Source organism: Hemiscyllium ocellatum, chromosome 14, assembly GCF_020745735.1.
Source record: "Hemiscyllium ocellatum isolate sHemOce1 chromosome 14, sHemOce1.pat.X.cur, whole genome shotgun sequence".
Classification (NCBI taxonomy): domain Eukaryota; kingdom Metazoa; phylum Chordata; class Chondrichthyes; order Orectolobiformes; family Hemiscylliidae; genus Hemiscyllium; species Hemiscyllium ocellatum.
Genome location: NC_083414.1, coordinates 7853888 through 7873739, shown reverse-complemented (window position 1 = coordinate 7873739; position 19852 = coordinate 7853888). Strand labels below are relative to the sequence as shown.

The 19852-nt window shown below is 46.9% G+C and overlaps 1 protein-coding gene across 3 annotated transcripts in view; it reads right to left on the bottom strand.

Moving 5' to 3' along the window:
• Positions 1-19852, bottom strand: part of LOC132822232 (plexin-A1-like) — a 541551-nt gene that overhangs the window by 28183 nt on the left and 493516 nt on the right. For all 3 annotated transcript variants that reach the window (XM_060835337.1, XM_060835340.1, XM_060835338.1), the window contains 4 exons: positions 12063-12209; positions 9060-9219; positions 5939-6042; positions 4125-4221 (listed from right to left, as the gene is read on the bottom strand). In XM_060835337.1, coding sequence (XP_060691320.1) covers positions 4125-4221; positions 5939-6042; positions 9060-9219; positions 12063-12209 — 508 coding nt within the window. The remainder of the gene's footprint in view (positions 1-4124; positions 4222-5938; positions 6043-9059; positions 9220-12062; positions 12210-19852) is intronic.

Genomic DNA, 19852 nt, shown 5'->3' with positions numbered 1-19852 from the left:
TAATACAGTGCAGAACAGGCCCTTCGGCCCTCGATATTAAAGCAACAGAATTTGGCCATTCAGCCCATTGCATCTGCTGCACCAATCAATCAAAGCTGACCTGTTTCTTAACTCCATTCTCCAACCTTTTCCTGTAACCCTTGATTCCCATACTAATTAACAGCCTATCTATCTTCATACACCCAATTACTTGGTGTCCACAGCCCTATGTCACATCGCCTTCCACAGATTCACCACCCTCTGCCTGAACACTACCGCTCTAAGATATACTCCCTGTCAACTCAGTGACTGAGGTGGAGAACAGGAGCTGGATGAAGGAGTGTTAGCTCAACCCAGAGCAAACTGATGAAGTAGGGAACTATGTGCACGTATTTAGAAAGGCAAGGACTGATTAGGGACAGTCAATCTGACTTTGTGCGTGGGAAATCATGTCTCATGAACTTGACTGAGTTTTGTGAAGAAGTAACAAAGAGGATTGATGAGGGCAGAACAATAGATGTGATCTATATGGACTTCAGTAAGGCGTTCGACGAGGTTCCCCATGGGAGACTGATCAGCAAGGTTAGATCTCATGGAATACAGGGAGAACTAGCCATTTGGATACAGAACTGGCTCAAAGGTAGAAGACAGAGGGTGGTAGTGGAGGGTTGTTTTTCAGACTGGAGGCCTGTGACCAGTGGAGTGCCACAAGGATCGGTGCTGGGTCCTCTCCTTTTTGTCATTTACATAAATGATTTGGATGTGAGCATAAGTGGTACAGTTAGTAAGTTTGCAGATGACACCAAAATTGGAGGTGTAGCAGACAGCAAAGAAGGTTACCTCAGAGTACAATGGGATCTTGAACAGATGGGCCAATGAGCTGAGAAGTGGCAGATGAAGTTTAATTCAGATAAATGTGAGGTGCTATATTTTGGGAAAGCAAATCTTAGCAGGACTTATACACTTAATGGTAAGATCCTAGGGAGTGTTGCTGAACAAAGAGACCTTGGAGTACAAGTTCATAGCTCTTTGAAAGTGGAGTCGCAGGTAGATAGGATAGTGAAGACGGCATTTGGTATGTTTTCCTTAATTGGTCAGAGTATTGAGTACAGGAGTTGGGATGTCACGTTGCAGCTGTATAGGATGTCGGTTAGGCAACTGTTGGAATATTGTATGCAATTCTTGTCTCTTTTCTATTGGAAGGATGTTGCAAAACTTGAAAGGGTTCAGAAAAGATTTACAAGGATGCTGCCAGGGTTAGAGGGTTTGAGTTATAGGGAGAGGCTGGATAGGCTGAGGCTGTTTTCCCTGGAGCGTCGGAGGCTGAGGGGTGACCTTATAGACGTTTATAAATTCATGAGGGGCATGGATAGGGTAAATAGACAAAGTCTTTTCCCTGAGGTGGGGAGTCTAGAACTAGAGGGCATAGGTTTAGGATGATAGCGGAAAGTTTTAAAAGAAGTCTTAGGGGCAACCTTTTCACGCAGAGGGTGGTGCGTGTATGGAATGAGCTGCCAGAGGATGTGGTGGAGGCTAGTACAATTACAACATTTAAAAGACACCTGGATGGGTATATGAATAGGGAGGGTTTGGCGGGATATGGGTCGGGTGCTGGCAGGTGGGACTAGATTAGGTTGAGATATCTGGTCGGCATGGACGGGTTGGACCGAAGGGTCTGTTTCCGTGCTGTACATCTCTATGACTGTATGGCCTTTCTTGATAAATGGGTTTACCTGTAAAATGTGGTGCTACATATGTCTGCTTCCTCTCTGCAATCTTGCTGTGTCCAGCTGTCTCGCTTTACAAGTACTCCAGTCAGTCAATGACAAACTGCATGTTACCTGCCTCCTTCTGCAATTAACTTTCCCTCAATAACCTGATAATCTTGGTAACCAGAACCCCCTCCCAACCTATAACTAAGCCCACCTTCCACCTGTGCAGTCTTCCCCCAGCCCAATATTCTGTACTTCTCCCATTTCAACTGGAGCTAATCAACTCCAATCCAGGCAGCATCCTGGTGAATCCCGCCTGCACCTTCTCCAAAGCCTCCACATCTTTCCTATAATATGGCAACCATAACTGCACACAGTACTCCAAATGTGCTTTAAGTAAAGTTTTGTACGACTGCAACATGACCTACATCTGGCCTCTCCAGCCACAGCGAAAATGGCAAAGGGAACATCGTCATTTGGTAAGAGGTGAATAGGAACATCGGTGGATTTGTGGTTAGTGAAGAAGGTTGCCAAAGGATACAGCAGGATATAGATCATTTGCAAACTTAGGCAGAGAATAGGCAGATGGAGTTTAATCTGGCCAAGTGTGAGGTGATGCATCTTGGGAGGTCAAATGCAAGAGGAAAGGATACAATAAATAGCAGGACTCTTTGGAGCATTGATATACAGAGAGGTCTTGGTGTTTCGGACCCTGAAAGTGGCAACACAATTAGAAGAGGTGGTAAAGATGACATAAGCAATACTTACCTTCATTGGTAGGGTAGAAAAGGTGGCAAGTCATGTTGCAGCTGCATAAAACTACTTATTTGGAGTATTTGTGCAGGACTGGTTGCCATATTATAGGAAAAATGTGGAGGCTTTGGAGAGGGTGCTGAAGAGATTTATCAGGATGTTGCCTAGATCAGAGTTTATTAGCTATTTATTTATTAGCTAAAGAGTCATAGAGATGTACAGCACAGAAACAGACCCTTCAGTCCAACTCATCCTTGCCGACCAGATATCCCAACCTAATCTAGTCCCACCTGCCAGCACTTGGCCCATATACCTCTAAACCCTTCCTACTAAATGTTGTAACTATACCAGCCTCCATCACTTCCTCTGGCAGCTCACTTCATACCCACACTGCCCTTTGCGTGAAGACGTTGCCCCCTAGATCCCTTCTAAATCTTTCCCCTCTCACCCTAAACCTATGCCCTCCAGATCTGGACTCCCCCCACCCAAGGGAAAAGATCTTGTCTATTTACCCTAAAGGTTTGGATAAAATTGGATTATTTTCACTCGAATGTCAGAGGCTGGGGGGCGACCTGATAGAGATACATAAAATTATGAGAGACATGGATAGGATGGATGTTGGAATCTTTTTCCCAGAGCGGAAACGATAAGCACTAGAAGGTTAAGGTGAAAGGGGGAAAGTTTAAAGGAGATGTGCGAGGAAAGAGTTCACACAGAGGGTGGTAGGTCCCTGGAAAACCTTGCCAGGGAAGGTGGGAGAAGCAGTTAAGATAGCAATGTTTGAGAGGCATTTAGACAGATCCAGGGGAATCGAAGGATATGGACCATGTGCAGGCAAATGGGATTGGTTTAGAATGGCAACGTGGTTAGTGCAGCACCTCAAGTGTGACCTGAACAAGGCTCAATACAATTTTATCGTCACTTCTCTGCTTTTCAGAGGGAGCTTGTAAGAATCTTTTCCCCATGGTCGATGTGTCCAAGGCTAGGGGGCATAAGGTAAGAGTGAAGAGCAACTTTTGGAGGAACTCTGAGGAAATGTGTTTTTTTTTTCACCCAGAGGGTTATAGAATTATGGAAGGTGCTGCCTGAGAGGCTGGTGGAAGCTGGGAATCTTGCAACATTTAAGAAGCATCTGGATGAGCACTTTACCAGGGGCACAACTGGCTTGGGAGAAAGTGAGGACTGCAGATGCTGGAAATCAGAGTCAAAACGTGTGGCACTAGGAAAGCACAGCTGGTCAGGCAGCATCCTAGAGACCAAGCGCAGGCAAATAAGATTAGTGTAGTTTGTTGGTCAGCATAAACATGGTGGGCCGAAGGGTCTGTTTCAATGCTGCATGACTCTATTTTCAATTCTATTTCTCTGGAATATAAACACTTCCATTCGGTGTAAGGGTAACTGTACCCAAAACGTTAACTCTGATTTCTCTCCACAGATGCTGCCAGACCTGCTGAGCTTTTCCAGCAATTGCTGTGTCTGGTTTTGATTTACGGCATCCACAGTTCTTTTGGTTTTTAAAACCTTGCGTTTGGTTTGCTTTCATCAGGGCCCTGTTAATCTCTGAAGTTTAAGCAGCTTGAGTGTTTGTATTTCCTGAGAACTGGCTGAAGGGACAACACAATCTCGGGACCACTGACTGTCCATCTATCAGACGCTGATAGCAATCTGCACCACACTCACCGTAACGGCTGAGAGATTTAGTGAAAGTGGAGGAATTGGAGATATTATAGGCTGAGGTCTGTTTCGGTACAAGTGCTATCAAAGATCCATCTGTAACCTGAGGGAAAGAACATTTAATAAAATTAGATTTAATAAAGTTAGTTACATTTAATAAAGTTAGTGGAAAAGTAAAGAGCATTTTCATTGAGGCACAGAAGACCAACTGGCTTATAACGTTGAAAAATGTGTTGCTGGAAAAGCGCTGCAGGTCAGGCAGCATCCAAGGAGCAGGAGAATCGATGTTTCAGGCATAAGCCCTTCTTCAGTTTATGCCCGAAACGTCGACTCTCCTGCTCCTTGGATGCTGCCTGACCTACTGCGCTTTTCCAGCAATACATTTTTCAGCTCTGATCTCCAGCATCTGCAGTCCTCACTTTCTCCTGGCTTATAATGTTGGTGGCCCACTGTTCCTCTGGGAGACCCACAGTAATTCCCGCAGCCTTGCTTCCTCCCCAGTATACCTCCAGTGCAGCCGGTACCTATATCTGCTTCAAATACAGTCGGTTCTGCTATAACAGTTCGTTCCATTCTTGTGCAATCACATGTTATATGAAAATAGTGTAATAGCAGAACCATTTAAATTAACGGGGCTAGGATCGCATTATAACCAATAGATGCTTTAAAAATTCACGCTAAAGAAACAGTGCCCCCAATTCGTCAATCATGCCATCATGAATTCGCATGAACAAAATTATTACATCTACCTCAAATACAGTCGGTTCTGCTGTAACAGTTCGTTCCATTCTTGTGAAATCACGTGTTATATGAAAATAGTGTAATAGCAGAACCATTTAAATTAACGGGGCTAGGATCGCATTATAACCAATAGATGCTTTAAAAATTCACACTAAAGAATTATTACAGACCGACCGGTATTTCTTCAATTTTACCTGAAGACGGTACAAAGGGCCTGATCTCCAGTATTATAAGGCATCCAGGTGATCAAGTCAGAACGCTACGCTGATCCTATGGTGTGGTACCGAGTGGATGCTGCCCTGGATGTAGGTTTGCTCACTGAGCTGGAAAGTTCATTTTCAGATGTTTCGTCACCATACTAGGTAACATCTTCAGTGAGCCTCCTAGTATGGTGACAAAATCTTCTCAAAATCACTGGGTGCTGCCCTGCTAGAGGTGTCATCTTTCAGCTGAGGCACTGAAAGTGTTTGCCCGTTCTCCTGGTTCAGTTGGGCATCCAATATCCCTTTCACCACTTCGAAGAATAGCGAGGGAATTCTGCCCCAGTGTCACGACTGATAGTTATCCCTCGATCAAGATCGTGTGACCGTTATCGTACCGCTGTTTGTGGGATCGTGTTGTGCGCACGTTAGCCATGCGTTTCCGACATGACCACAGTGGCTTGGCTTCGAAAAGCATTTCACTGGCTCTCCAGTTGGCTGCTGGTCACGATGGGCGCTATGAAAATGCATGCCTTTTTTGTCCCCATTCTCCTGCGATCTCTCTCTCTCTCTCACTCCCTCAGCCCCCAAATTCAAATTGCTGACCCACTCTGACTCTAATCACTCTCCTGCACCAAACCTTCCCCAAACCAACCGTTAAACCTCCACTGAACCTTCTCAACCTCAGGAGAAATCATCCTGATCATTCACATCTCTCCCAGTGGGATCGGTCGGAAGTGTTTCGATGGGTTTCTAAGCTATAATGAAGGGCATGAACATCTCACCAAGCTTTTTATTCTGGTTCGATGCTGGTAAAAGGTGGCCATTTAACCAGGCTGAGGAATGTTACAGTTGGACAAACCCCTCAGGGAATCGTACCTGGTAGTGTGCCAATGTATTCAAACGTTTCCAGTCATTATCTATCTTTGTCGTCACATCTTCATCTTGGAGAATTATCCTTGCGATCCTTCCCTGGCGCCATTCTGAGGGAGAGGAGAGAAAACGTTATGCCATCTCTTTTCCCCTAACACTTGCTGCATGATTTTGTGAGTTCTACTCATGATTTCACTGTAGCTCTCTCCCACCCACTTACTCCAAAGTAATGTGGAGACTGGTAGCTGAACATGGTACAGGCCAGCTATTGAATCATTAGATTACTTACAGTGTGGAAACAGGCCCTTCAGCCCATCAAGTCCACACCAACCTTCCGAAGAGCAACCCACCCATACCCTTTCCCCTTCACCTAACACTACAAGCAATTTAGCATGGCCAATTCACTTGGCCTGCACATTTTTGGACTGTGGGAGGAAACCGGAGCACCCAGAGGAAACCCACGCAGACACGGGGAGAATGTGCAAACTCCATACAGACAGTTGCCTGAGGTGGGAACTGAACCCAAATCTCCGGTGCTGTGAGGCAGCAGTGCTAACCACTGTGCCACCGTGCTGCCCACCACACCCCAGCCTCGTGGTCATTCCAGCAGGGGTCACTGTTCAGCTGTAAGAAAGATGGGAACCAAAGGTGGGGGCAGCAATGAGCTAGTAGTATTAGATTAGATAACCTACAGTATGGGAACAGACCATTTGACCCAACAAGTCCACACTGACCCTCCAAAGAGTAACCCACCCAGATCCATTTCCCTCTGACCAATGCACCTAACACTATGAGCAATTTAGCATGGGAGGAACTAGAGCAAACACAGGAGAATGTGCAACACTGAGGGTGGACAGTCACCTGAGGGTGGAATTGAACCCAGGTCCCTGGCACTGTGAGGCAGTAGTGCTAACCACTGAGCCACCATGCCACCCAATTACCAATTGACTGTTAATCCAGAGACCCAAGTAATGTTCCGGGAACCTGAATTCGAATGTCACTGCGGCAGATGGTGGAATTTGAATTCAGTACAAATCTGGAATCAAGAGTCTAATGATGGCCAAGAATTTATCACTGATTATTGGAGAAAAACCCATCTTGATCGCTAATGGCCTTTAGGAAAGGAAGCTGCCATCCTTACCTGGTCTGGCCTACATGTGACTCCAGGCCCACCGCAAGGTGGTTGACTCAACAGCCCTCTGAGCAAACAGAGATGGGTAATGGCCTTACTTCCGAATGGCCTTACTTCCATTCCTATGTCTTATGGTCTTAGTAAATGCTGGCTTAGCCAGGGACACCCACATCCCATGGCTGAGTAATTTAACAAGAATCATGGTTCTGACCTCTCTCTCTGCACAATCATCCATTGGCTGCATTGTCAGAGATGCCCCATTTTCAGGGGTGCCACACTGTCAGGGTGCCAATCACACATTAGTTCAAAGGTCACGGGCACTAAAAGACTATGTCCGACCGACTCCCATCGATTCTAATGAATACAAAATGGCCGCCAATTCACAGTGAGAAGGAAAAAGCCCTGTGTATTGTGCTTCACCATAGGGTGCTGGGAAATTTGTGTCCATTGCAGGGAGCATTTAAGAGCCAACCACATTGCTGTGGGTCTGAAGTCACATGTAGGCCAGGCTGGGTAAGGATGGCAGATTTCCTTCCCTGAAGGATATTAGTGCCCTTTAAGAATAGCAGGAATTGACTCTAGGAGTTGGCATGTCAGGTTGAACTTGTACAGGATATTGGTACTCTTCTGCAGAATGTGTCCAGTTCTGGCCTCTCAGTTATAGGAAGGACATTATTAAGCTGGAGAGGGTTCAGAAGAGATTAACCAGGAATGGAGGATTTGGTTTATAGGGAGAGGCTGGATAGGCTGGGATTTGTTTTCACTGGAGCATAGGAGGTTGAGGGGTGACCTTACAGAGGTTTATACAATCATGAGGGGTATAGATAAGGTGAATGGCAGGTATCTTACCCCTAAGGTGGGGAAGTTCAGAACTATGGGGCACATCTTTAAGGTGAGTGGAGAAAGATTTAAAAAGGACATGAAGGGAAAAATGTTTACCCAGATAGTGGTTCTTGTGTGGAATGAACTTACTGAGGAGGTGGTAGATGTGGGTACAGTCACAGTGTTTAAAAGACATTTGGATAAGTACATGAATAAGAAAAGTTTGGGCCAAGTGCAGGTAGGTGGGATTAGTTTAGTTTAAGAACATTGGGTCAGCACTGACTGGTGGGACCAAAGGGTCTGTTAGCTTGCTAGTGAACCCGATGGGTTTTAACAACAACTGATGAGCATTGTTACTGAGTCCAACTTTTAATACCAGATGAACTAGTTAATTGAATTTAAATTGCACTAGCTGCAATGGTGGGTTATGAACCCAGGTCCTCAGGGCAACAGCCTGAGCTCCTGGACTGGTAACCAAGCAGCAGTATGCTACCATTCCCCAACCCCACCACTCCCCCACCTTCCTTTGCCCACTTGAGGTAGAAGATGGCCTAGTAGTATTATCACAAGCCTATTAATCCAGATAATATTCTGGGGACTCAGGTTCAAATCCCACCAAGGCAGACAGTAGAATTTGAGCATGTGAGCCCTGTCCCGCTCCCCCCCCAACTCCCCACCCCCCACCCAATCCAGTCCAACCCTGTGTAGAACTCCAGAGAAAGTGTGGAGGGAGAGAGAGAGGGCAGGAGGTCAGTCACTTGGAGATGATGCCTGGGCTCCCATCAATGTCCAGGCTGTTCTTGACAGCACTTTAGTAAGCTGAGTTCACTTTTAATCACTGTAAACAAAAGACATGATCAGTGTTGGAAACACATCTTTGATGTAATGTTTCTATCGGGACCTCGAGATCTCCTTCGCATAATCCAATATTCGGATATTTGATATTCAGATAATCGAGGTTCCTCTGTAATCCGTTACCCAATGTACTGCCAGTGACTTTGACAGGAATATCGCTTAAGGTTAAATGTGTTGGACAAGTGGAGCTGACAGCAAATACCGTGAGATGCAATTCAGGGCCACAATTTGTCTTATTCTAAAGGCTACTCCATATCCCTAGTTTAAGCCATTTCCCATTTTCTCCAAGAGCAGTTTATCAATGACGTCAGCTCTTACCGAGATCCATATCCGCTGCCTTTGGGCGTTGCGAGTAAGGGACACCTTTGTAACACGCGTCCAACAGTTTATCCTTCACTTGCGTGACAGTGTCACAGTTCAACACCTTGACAGGAATCTCAGCGGCATTCTCATTCTCCGGGTTCACACAGTTCAGGGTCTGTCAATGGAAAGGAGACATGAGTGAGGGGCTGCTACATTAAATGTGATAACCTCAGAAAGGCTGCATTCTGCATTCAACTGGTCAAGGCTTCCTCAAAAGTGAGGTCCTGAGGCCAGCATTTCGCCCTCAACTAATGCCTTGAGACCCAGTTCTCTGATGGTATCTCACAAAAAGGCTGCTGCTTTTCCCTGAATCACGACAGCAACTACATACCAGAAACAGCAGAGTGTGATGATGACCATGGAGAAGATCCGTGATCCTTCTATCCCACAATCAGTGACCCCACTCCAGGACTGGAAACTGCTGTCACACTGTCAAGGGGTATCACATTGTCAGGGGTACCACACTGTCACGGGGTACCACGTTGTCAGGGTGCCGCACTGTCAGAGGCAGTGTACAGTCAGGGGTGCCATAGTGTTGGGGATGCTACACTGTCAGAGATGCTCCATTGTCGGGGAATGTCACACTGTTGGGAGTGCCACACTGTTGGGTGTACCTCACTGTCAGGGGTGCCACACTGTCAGGGTGCTGCACTGTCAGAAATGCCCCATGATCAGGGGTGAGACAATGTTGGGGGGTGCCACACTATCAGGGATGCCATATTGTCAGGGTGCCCCATCTTCAGGGGGGTTTCCTCAGTGTCAGAGATGCTGGTCTCAGGTAAGGTTAATCCAAGGTGCATAAGACAGTCATAACAAATCCCCCCGGCTGCCATTCACTGTGGTGCTGTAGGGAGGATGAACCCTGAAATCATGGACAAACATTTGTCCCTCTGTCGACATTTGCGCAAACAGTTTATCTAGCCATTTATCTTATGACAGTTTATGGGATCTTGTTGTGCGCAGAGTGATTGCCCGTTTCTTACACTTCAACAGCAACTACCTTTCAAGAGGAGGGTGGTTTGGAGGGTGGTGTGATGAGATGTGCCTGGTTCCCTTGGAGACGGGGTAATGTTGTAAACCTGGTGGTGAGGAGTCTGCTCCGTGGAAAGCAGAGTAAATGGTTTGGGTTTTTTAAAACTTAGACAACAGAAGCATGAGTGGATGGAGTCTGACTCACACAGACCCAGGGGTTTAGTTTTGCTTTCAGTTGTTGGAGAGGGTAGCAGAGTGGCTCAGTGGTTAGTGCTGCTGCCTCACGGCGCCAGGGCCCCAGGTTCAATTCCAGGCTCGGGTGACTATCTGTGTAGAGTTTGCACGTTCTCCCTGTGTCTAAATGGGTTTCCCCTGGGTGCTCTGGTTCCCTCCCACAGTCCAAAGATATGCAGGTTGGGTGAATTGGCCATGCTAAATTACCCATAGCGTTTGGTGCATTAGTCAGAGGGGAAATGGGTCCGATTGGGTTACTCTTCGGAGGGTCAGTGTGGACTGATTGGGCTAAAGGGCCTGTTTCCACATCGTAGGGAATCTAATCTTGTGGTTTTTGGCATTGAAGCTGATAGATACAGCTCTCCCTCTGCTATTGCAAAACGATTTGGTTCTCTCTCTCTGCTCCAAGATCCATTCTGTTGGTGTTCCTTCCCCTGGACTGGAGGAGATAGCAAGTGAGGGAAATCTGGTTTGTTGAATTTGTCTTTGCCAAGGGTGTGTTAATGAGATGCTGCTAAACTGGAGCAATTGACGAGCAGCAATTAAATAATCTATTATTTTGTTAAGTATTTCGGTAGAAATAGAGTTATGCCAATTCTTCATTTTTTTGTCTGTATTTTAACCAAAGTGTAAAGATAAAGTGGGTTTTACTTAAAACCGAGTAGTTTGAACCAAGTAAATCAGATCTGGAATGCCATGCCTTACCTTCCCTTTAAATAAGATAAAAGTTAGGGTTTAGGCTATCTCCCTGATATGTTTTGAGAGGGTTTGGTCTATTCATAATGGTGGCAGGTCTTGAGACAGTGAAAGGTGTTTTAGGTGACCAACCCTAATCCTCTGCACTGCCCGGTCTCAAGTTCTGGTTGATGACGGCATTGTCAAGGCATCGTGAATAGTTTACTATGTCAGAGGTGCTATATAAATGTAACTTGTGGTTCATTCCTGGATTGCCATACAGTCGGTTTGCAATATTCAAAGGGAGGAGGGGCACGATTCTTGATTGAAACCCACCCCTCCCTACCCAGAGATGGGGGTGGTGAGTGAGAGTGTGGGGAAGCAGAAGGGCAGGGGAAGGGAGGACAGGGAGGAGAGGGGGGGATGGGGAGGGGGATAGGGAGGGGAGGACAAGGGAGAACAGGGAGGGGAGGATAGGGAGGACAGGGGAGGGGAGGGGATTATGGAGGACAGGGGAAGGGAGGGCAGGGAGGAGAGGGGTGATGGCGAGGGGGTGATGGGGAGTGGGGGATATGAAGGGGAGGACAAGGGAGGGGAGGGGAACAGAGGACAGGGAGGAGAGGGGAGATGGGGAGGGGGATAGGGAGGGGAGGACAAGGGAGAGATGGAGAAAGAAGGATGGGGGAGGGGTGTGATGGGGGGGATGGGGAGGGAAGAGGAGATGGGTGCCCAGAGAAGAAACACTGACAAATAACAAAGAGTTTGAGAGAGAGAAAATCAAACAAGAGGGAAAGGGTTGGACACAATTCCTTGCTGATTGTGCTCCATGTAAAAGGTTTGAATGCAGAACCCAAACAAATAATTTACCAAGTATCTGTGCTCAACAGCTGTAACCATGTAATTATCACCTTGGTAAAGGAAGACACGAGATTGGCATAAGCGATGGGCACAGTAAATTAATTACCAAGTTTGGAATGTTGGGGAAATCTTGAAGATGAAAGAATGAAAATGTGCAGAGTCTCTCCACAGTGTGGGAGCTCCTGGAGGGTTGATGGCCAGAAAAGTCAACACACTTACCACCGTCTTGTAGTCAATTTGCTGGCGAATAAGCTTGTCTTCACTCAGAGAGTAACGCGCCTCCCCAGTGATGGCGTCAATGGGTCCTTTCTCCATCTGTTGCTTGATGGCACAGTACAGCATGAAGAGTGGCTCCCCGGCACATTCCTGCAAGGCGGGAAGAGGGAATAGCGAGCTTAACGTTATGTCGGAGGGGACAAAGATGGGCATGGAGAACACCAGCACCACAATCCACAGAATGACAAAAATAATTGCTGAGCCTAACCTCCTCACATGGAGACTTAGCAGCAACACAACTGTTCAGACCAATCAAGAATGTTTTTTATTCACTCATTTACTGTGAGTATCTCTGGCTAGGCCAGCAGTTATTGCCCATTCCTAATCACCCAGAGGGCAGTTAAGAGTCAACCACATTGCTGTGGGTCTGGAGTTACATGTAGGCCAGACCAGGGTCAGGATGGCAGTTTCCTTCCCGAAATGGATAACGACACGGTGGGTCAGTGGTTAGCACTGCTGCCTCACAGCACTCAGGACCCAGATTCAATTCCATCTTTGGATGACTGTGTGGGTTTCCTCCGGGTGCTCCAGTTTTGGATGTGGGTTTGCTACATCTAAAACCTCAACCTGAGCTACAAATCTTCTCAAAACCTGCTCCGATTTCCTCCCACAGTCCAAAGATTTGCAGGTTAGATTGGATTGGCCGTGTTAAATTGTCCCATAGTGTCTGGGGATGTGGAGGCTATATGGGTTAGTCATGGGAAATGTGGGGTTACAGGGATAGGGTGGAAGAATTGATCTGGATGAGATGTTCTTCAGAGCATCCGTGTAGACTTGATGGGCTGAATGGCCTCTTTCTGCAGTATAGCCATTCTATGTGTTGGTGTCACTAGAAGGATATGGTTTATTACCTGGAGACAGTGCAGGGTAAAGGAGCTAAGGGGCTATTAGTTGACTTCCAGGTGTAAACAGCATTGGCTGTTCTCGTGTTTGATCTGAGGACCGAGTTAAGCATTTTGGTTATGGGACTGGAATCACTCACAGACTGGATAAGGATGGCACATTCCTTAACTCGAGACCTTCACGGTCACTCTCACTAACAGTTTACATTTCTCGATTTATGTTTTTGAATCCAGTTTAAATTCTCTACCTGGTACTATTGGATTTGAACCTGCACTCACTGGAATTCCCTGGATAGTTAACACAGTCACATGGCTGTGACAGAGACCCCCTGGTGATGTCCATCTGTCAAAGTGGTCAGACGTGATCCATGGCACAAGAATAGGAGCAGATTAGGCCACTCAGCCCTTCCAGCTGCTCCATCAATAATGCTAGTAACATTTTGCACTGATCCCCAGATCCCTTGATTCCTGAGGGATGAGGAATCTCTCCAACCCAGCCTTAAATGTATTCAACAATGAATCATCCATCAGTGTCTGGGGGCAGAGGATTCCAAAGGTTCACAAGCCTTTGGTTGAAGAAATTTCTTCTTATCTCAGTCCAAAAGGATTGATTGTTTAAGAACGCCAAGGGCCGTCTCCCACAGCTTGGGACGTCCAGTTAGCACTGATGGCGGAAGCCTGGGTTTCTGATGTACAGTGATGTCAATAACAGGAGTAGACTCCCCACATTGACTGAGGTGACCATAAAGGACTCTCCTTCTCAACCTCTCCCCTTGCATATTGGCATGGTAGCCCCATTGGAATGACAAGAAGAATCCAGGACAGGAGCTTTGTCAGGGTTTTGATCAGATCCTTCAAACAATGCACTCTCTCCTCCTGCACGTGTGTGTGTGTGTGTGAGAGAGAGAGAATGTGAGTGAGAGAGTGTGTGTGAGAGACAGTGTGAGTGAAAAAGTGCATGTGTACGCGTGTGCGCGTGTATGTGAGAGAATGTAAGTGTGAGAGACAGTGTGTGAGACAGTGTGAGTGAGTGAGTGAGTGTGAGAGAGTGAACAAATGTGTGAATGAGAGTGTGTGTGAGACAGTGTGAGAGTGTGTGAGAGCGAGAAAGTGTGAGTGTGAGAGAGTATGAGTGTGACAGAGTATGTGACACAGAGTGTGTGAGAGAGTATGATTGTGTGACAGAATGTGTGTGTGACAGAAAGTGTGAGAGAGAAAGAGAGAGTGTGAGTGAGTGAGTGAATGAATGAGTGAGCAGGGAATGCAGTTGCAGGAAGACAGAGAGAGTGCAGGAGCGAAAGAACAAGGGGAAAGAAAAGAGGAGGAAATGAAAATGTGTTTTGCAAACTGAGGAGTGGTGAGAGAGATGGTAATGAGCAGATGCGTGTGTACAAGGCTGGTCAAGGCAGTGAGAATGTGAAGGGAGCACGGTCAGGGAAGCACGATGAAAGGATTAAGATGGAGTGAGCGAGAATACAGCTACCACGATCATCACCGTGGAGACGGGGAAACAGCAAATCTCTCGTTGAGAAAAATAACTGACATTTTTACTGAAGGAACAGCTTTGGTGAATATCAAAGAGAGAAAAAAAAGCAAAGTACAGAACAAATCCCGTGGTCTGAAGCTGCCTGGACGGAGATCTGGGCTTCACTTTGTTAATTCACGTTACAGATGTCAGCTTGCTCCTGGTTATGGTTACATGCCTCGCTCCTCCTCTAGTGTGCCTGTTCAAACTGAAAGCACTAACAATCCTTCTCTCACCATATGCTGTTAGCATCTCCTTATCATCTCTGATAATTAAGCAGACAGCTGCTAACGAGCTCCAGCACACATACATCACAGCCAGGACCTCTGACACCGTGCCTGTCTCAAAAATTACCTTTAATCTGTGAATGTAACTTCATTAAATTAAGTTGGGTATGGAAGGGGTGGAGAGGGGGGTGTGGGAGTGGGGAGGGAATAGATTGAGATGTCGGAGATTCTCTCAAACAATTGCCTGAGGAGACCTGGCAATGCAGAGTGAGGAGCCATCGCCATCTTTTCCTGGCCAAGGGGCACAGAATCCCAACCACCCACTGGCACACGCTCTGCAGCAGCACAGTGACGGGGACCCTAGCGCCACACAGAGAGCAGGGTGACGTCAGTGCAAGAGATGGAAGAGGGCTCATAGGCTGGCAGGGAAAAGTGGGAGTTATCAGCAAAGCTGGGACACAAGACGTGGTGCTAGTCCAGATCAAGAATTCCTCAAAACCTGCCAATGACACCCCACTGGTCAGACCTGTATGGAACACCAATGCTTTCATTTCTGTGTATTGCTGATTTTTTCCCTCTGGGAACCGTACCAGCACTTCGGGCAAAAGTAGCCCCTCGTGAGACAGATGAGTGTGACACTCAGCAGTGAGCACTGCTGCCACACGGGTCCAATTCCCACCTCGGCGTCTGTCTGTGTGGAGTTTGCATGTTCTCCCCGTGTCTGCGTGGGTTTCCTCGGGTGCTCCGGTTTCCTTCCAAAGTGTGCAGGTCAAGATGGGTTGGTCATGTTACATTGCCCTGTAGTGCCCAGGGATGTGCAGGTCAGGGTGGATTGGCCATGTTACATTGCCCCATAGTGCGCAGGGATGTGCAGGTCAGGGTGGATTGGCCATGTTACATTGCCCCATAGTGCGCAGGGATGTGCAGGTCAGGGTGGATTGGCCATGTTACATTGCCCTGTAGTGTCCAGGGATGTGCAGGTCAGGGTGGTTTGGCCGTGTTACATTGCCCTGTAGTGCCCAGGGATGTGCAGGTTATGGTGAACTGGCCATGTTACATTGCCCCATAGTGTCCAGGGATGTGCAGGTTAGAGTGGACTGGCCATGTTACATTGCCCTGTAGTGCCCAGGGATGTGCAGGTCAGGGTGGACTGGCCATGTTACATTGCCCCGTAGTGCCCAGGGATGTGAAGGTTAGGGTGGATTGGCCATGTTACATTGCCCTGTAGTGCCCAGGGATGTGTAGGTTAGGGTGGACTGGCCATGTTACATTGCCCCATAGTGCCCTGTGATGTGCAGGTCAGGGTGGATTGACCATGTTACACTGCCCCATAGTGCCCAGTGTTGTGCAGGTTAGGGTGGACTGGCCATGTTACATTGTCCTGTAGTGCACAGGGATGTGCAGGTCAGGGTGGATTGGCCATGTTACATTGCCCCGTGGTGCCCAGGGATGTGCAGGCGAGATGGGTTAGCCATGGGGAATGTGGGGTTACAGGGATAGGGTGGGATGCCCTTCCGAGGGTCAGTGCAGACGTGATGAGCCGCATGTCCTCTTTCTGCACTGTCGGGATTCTCAAACTAACCAGTATATTTTAAAAGAGGAACATTTTGATTATCTCAAAGGGTCATGGGTTGGTGGAACTCTCTTCCCCAGACAGCGGTGGAAGTAGGAAGGACTGTCACTGAATATCCGGAAGACAGAAGGTAATAGATTCTTGACGAACAAGAGCATCAAATGGTGATTGGGGACAGGAGGGGAATGGGGAGGTGATGACACAATCAGGTCAGCCATGATCGTAATGAACGGCAGAGAAGACTCAAGGGGCTGAATGGCCTCCTACCGTTCCGAACTGACTTGATTGTTCAAGGTTTTAATCTGCACACCAGCTGGGGATATGAGACCTGGAGGATAGCCCTGAAATAGCTGCAGGGAGGTCACCAGGTCAGAACATGAACACAGTTTCTCACTCCACACAAACTGCCCACCCTGCTGAGGATTTGCAGCACTTCCTGTTTCTCTTGGCCTGATGTCTCTAGGTATTATGGAGTGTTCTCTGGGGCACCTCAGAGTAAAGGGGCCGAGAGGAAAATCCTAGTTCCCCATGCTAGGAAGGCGATGGCCTGTTGGTATTCTCGCTGCACTGATTATCCAGGGACCCAGGTAATGTCCTGGGGTTCGAATCCTCCCATGACAGATGGTGGAGTCTGAATTCAACAAAATTAAATCTAGAATTAACAGTCTAAGGATGACCATGAATCACTGATGGAAAAACCCATCTGGGTCACTAATGTCCAGGTTTCAGTGTCTGTGGGCCTGGACTGTTTCAGTATCTGAGAAATAAGGATGATATCGAATGTTGTGTGATTGTAATGAACGTCTCACTTTTGATCTTATAGAAACATTGTTGAGAAAACCCATTTGGGACACTGATGTCCTTTAGGTAAGGAAACTACCATTCTTACCTGGTCTGGCCTACATGTGACTCCAGACCCACAGCAATGTGGTTGACTCTTAACTGCCGTCTGGGCAATTAGGGATGGGCAATAAATGTTGGCCTAGTCAGTGATGCGCTCATCCCATAAACAAAGACATCAAATGATGGCATTTTGTTCATCTGCTATTGATGCACTGGAGATTTAATTGAGGCTGCAGGCTTAGCCAATCAATAGACCATAAAGAGGGCCCGGTTGATGGGACCTGCCCTTTTTCCCAGTGATGATACACAGTCTTGGAGGGAGAGCAGAGGAGGTTCATTAGGTTGATACCAAGAATGGAGAGACTGTGTTACGAGGAGAAGTTGAGTCAGCCGGCCTGAATTTGTGGGAATATAGAAGGATGAAAGATGGCCTTATTGAAACAAACAAGGTCCTGAGGAGACGGGGCAAAGTCAATGCTGAAAAGTTGTTTCCCTCTGTAGGAGAATCTAGGATCATCTCAGAATAAGAAGTTGCACATTTCAGTCAGAGATGAGGGGAGGGAATCTGAAATTCTTTACCACAGCTGGCTGTCATGGTTAGGTCATCAAGTATATTCAAGGCTGAGAGAGACAGATTTTAATCAGTAAAAGAATCAAGAGTTGTGGGAAAAAGGCAGGAAGGTGGATGATCAGATCATCCATGACCTCACTGAATGACGGGCTGAATGGCATACTTCTATTCCCATATATTATGGTCACAGCAAAGCCTAACTGAATCAGTCCCTGGGATTAGGGCGTTGTGCTTTAAGGAGAGATTGACTCACTTGGGCCTGTTCAGGAGAGAGGGGTCACTTCATTGAAATGTCCAAGATTCTGAAAAGGGTTGGACAGGGTAGACACTAGAGATATTATGCCCATTGGTTGAGGAATCTAAAAAAACATGGGGGCACAGGATCTAGAAACTGGGGCACAGTCTGAAGATAAGGAGCCAACCATTAAGGACAGAAATTTCTTCACGCAGAGGTTTGTGAATCCTTTGGAATTCTCTGTCCCAGAGAGTTATGGATGACCTTTGTTGGATGAACTGACACAGAGAGGTCTTTGATCTCTCAGGGAGTCAGGGGAAGCGGGCATGGACAATTACGGTGGTAGTGGAAATGAGTGTGAGAGAGGTCAGACTTGGGAGAAATATTGCAGGACATCCGAGGGATCTGAGTCACCAACACCTCCGTGCTTGGAAAATGAAAAAGAGGGAGGTTTGGAACTGGGATTTAGGCTGCTTCCCAGTTAATAGAATGGAAAGCTGGAAAGGTTGGAAGCAGACTTGGGAATCACTGGGAGGGGCAAAGGTAAAGCGAGAGAGAGAGAGAGAGAGAGAGGACTAGTGATGGGTCCCCATGCCTCAGGTAAGGGGAAGGCGGGAACTTCATGGTAACCTCAGCCCTTGTGGGAGTTGAACCTGCACTACTGGCATCACTAAACAGCCATCCAGCTAACGGGGCCCCAAAGAACTCAAGTAAAAGCACAGAAATTAGATGCTGGAGTAGGCCATTCAGTTTCTCAAACCTGCTGCACCATTCAATATGGTCATAGCTGATCCTCAATTTCAAATGCTGTAGAATCATAACAAAATCTACCCAATAACTCAGGGAGGAAACGGGTTGTGATCTGCGCGGATCACACACACCAGGCTAATGTTTCAGAGGAGAGACGTAGTCTCATAAAGCCAGCTTCTCTGTTGTATTCGACTCAATGGCTGCATTGTATGCTTCATTCCAAGTGCAGCAGAAATATCGAATGCCTTTAAAATAAATGATCCTTCCTCTCTGCTTTGAACTAAGTTTAATGGGAAATAAAATTCTGATAATCCAATTTATTCCTTTGAAATCGATGCTTCGTTTGGATGTACACACAGCTTTAGAAAATTAGACCTTCTATACAAGCCATTCCTATTATTTTATTTATCAAGCAATGGTCAGTATCTCCCATAAAATACATGCTATTTGGACAGCACATTGCCTTTCAGCTAAGGCCTGTCAGTGTAGATGCAATTTCTTCTCTTCCACTCATTGATGTTGCAAGTTACAGAACTTAAAAGCAAACAGCCACTTGTGCTGTGCATTATTGATGAAGAAAGCACTTTCGGGGCTTGTGAGAGACAGTTTCTCTGTTTTTTAATACTTAATCTCAGCTCTAGCCTTGGAATTACAATAATGAGCAGCGCAGTGTCTCAATGGTTAGCACTACTACCGCACAGCGCCGGGAACTTGGGTTTGATTCCAACCTCAGGCGACTGTCTGTGTGGGGTTTGCACATTCTCCCAGTGTCTGGTTGGGTTTTTTTTCCCCTGGGTGCTCTGGTTTCCTCCCACTGTGCAGGCTGGGTGGGTTAGTCATAGGAAATGCACAGTTGCAGGGATGGGGTGGGTCTGAGTGGGACGTTCTTTGGAGGGTCAGTGTGGACTCGATGGGCCAAATGGCTTGTTTCCACACTGTAGGGATTCTATGATTGAGTTCGGGAAATGGCATTCGCTTCCCAATCATTAATGTCAACCCTTTTCCTCTCAACCTAAGTAGTTGTAAGTCTGATTTGTCTCTCGCCACCTCACAACATATCTTCTCCCTTGAATCCCTCTCCATACTAAGAATGTGTTGCTTTTTCCCATTTTGGCCAACTTAATTCTTCACAACCATGGCCTTGAAGTGATATCAGATTTCTTTCAG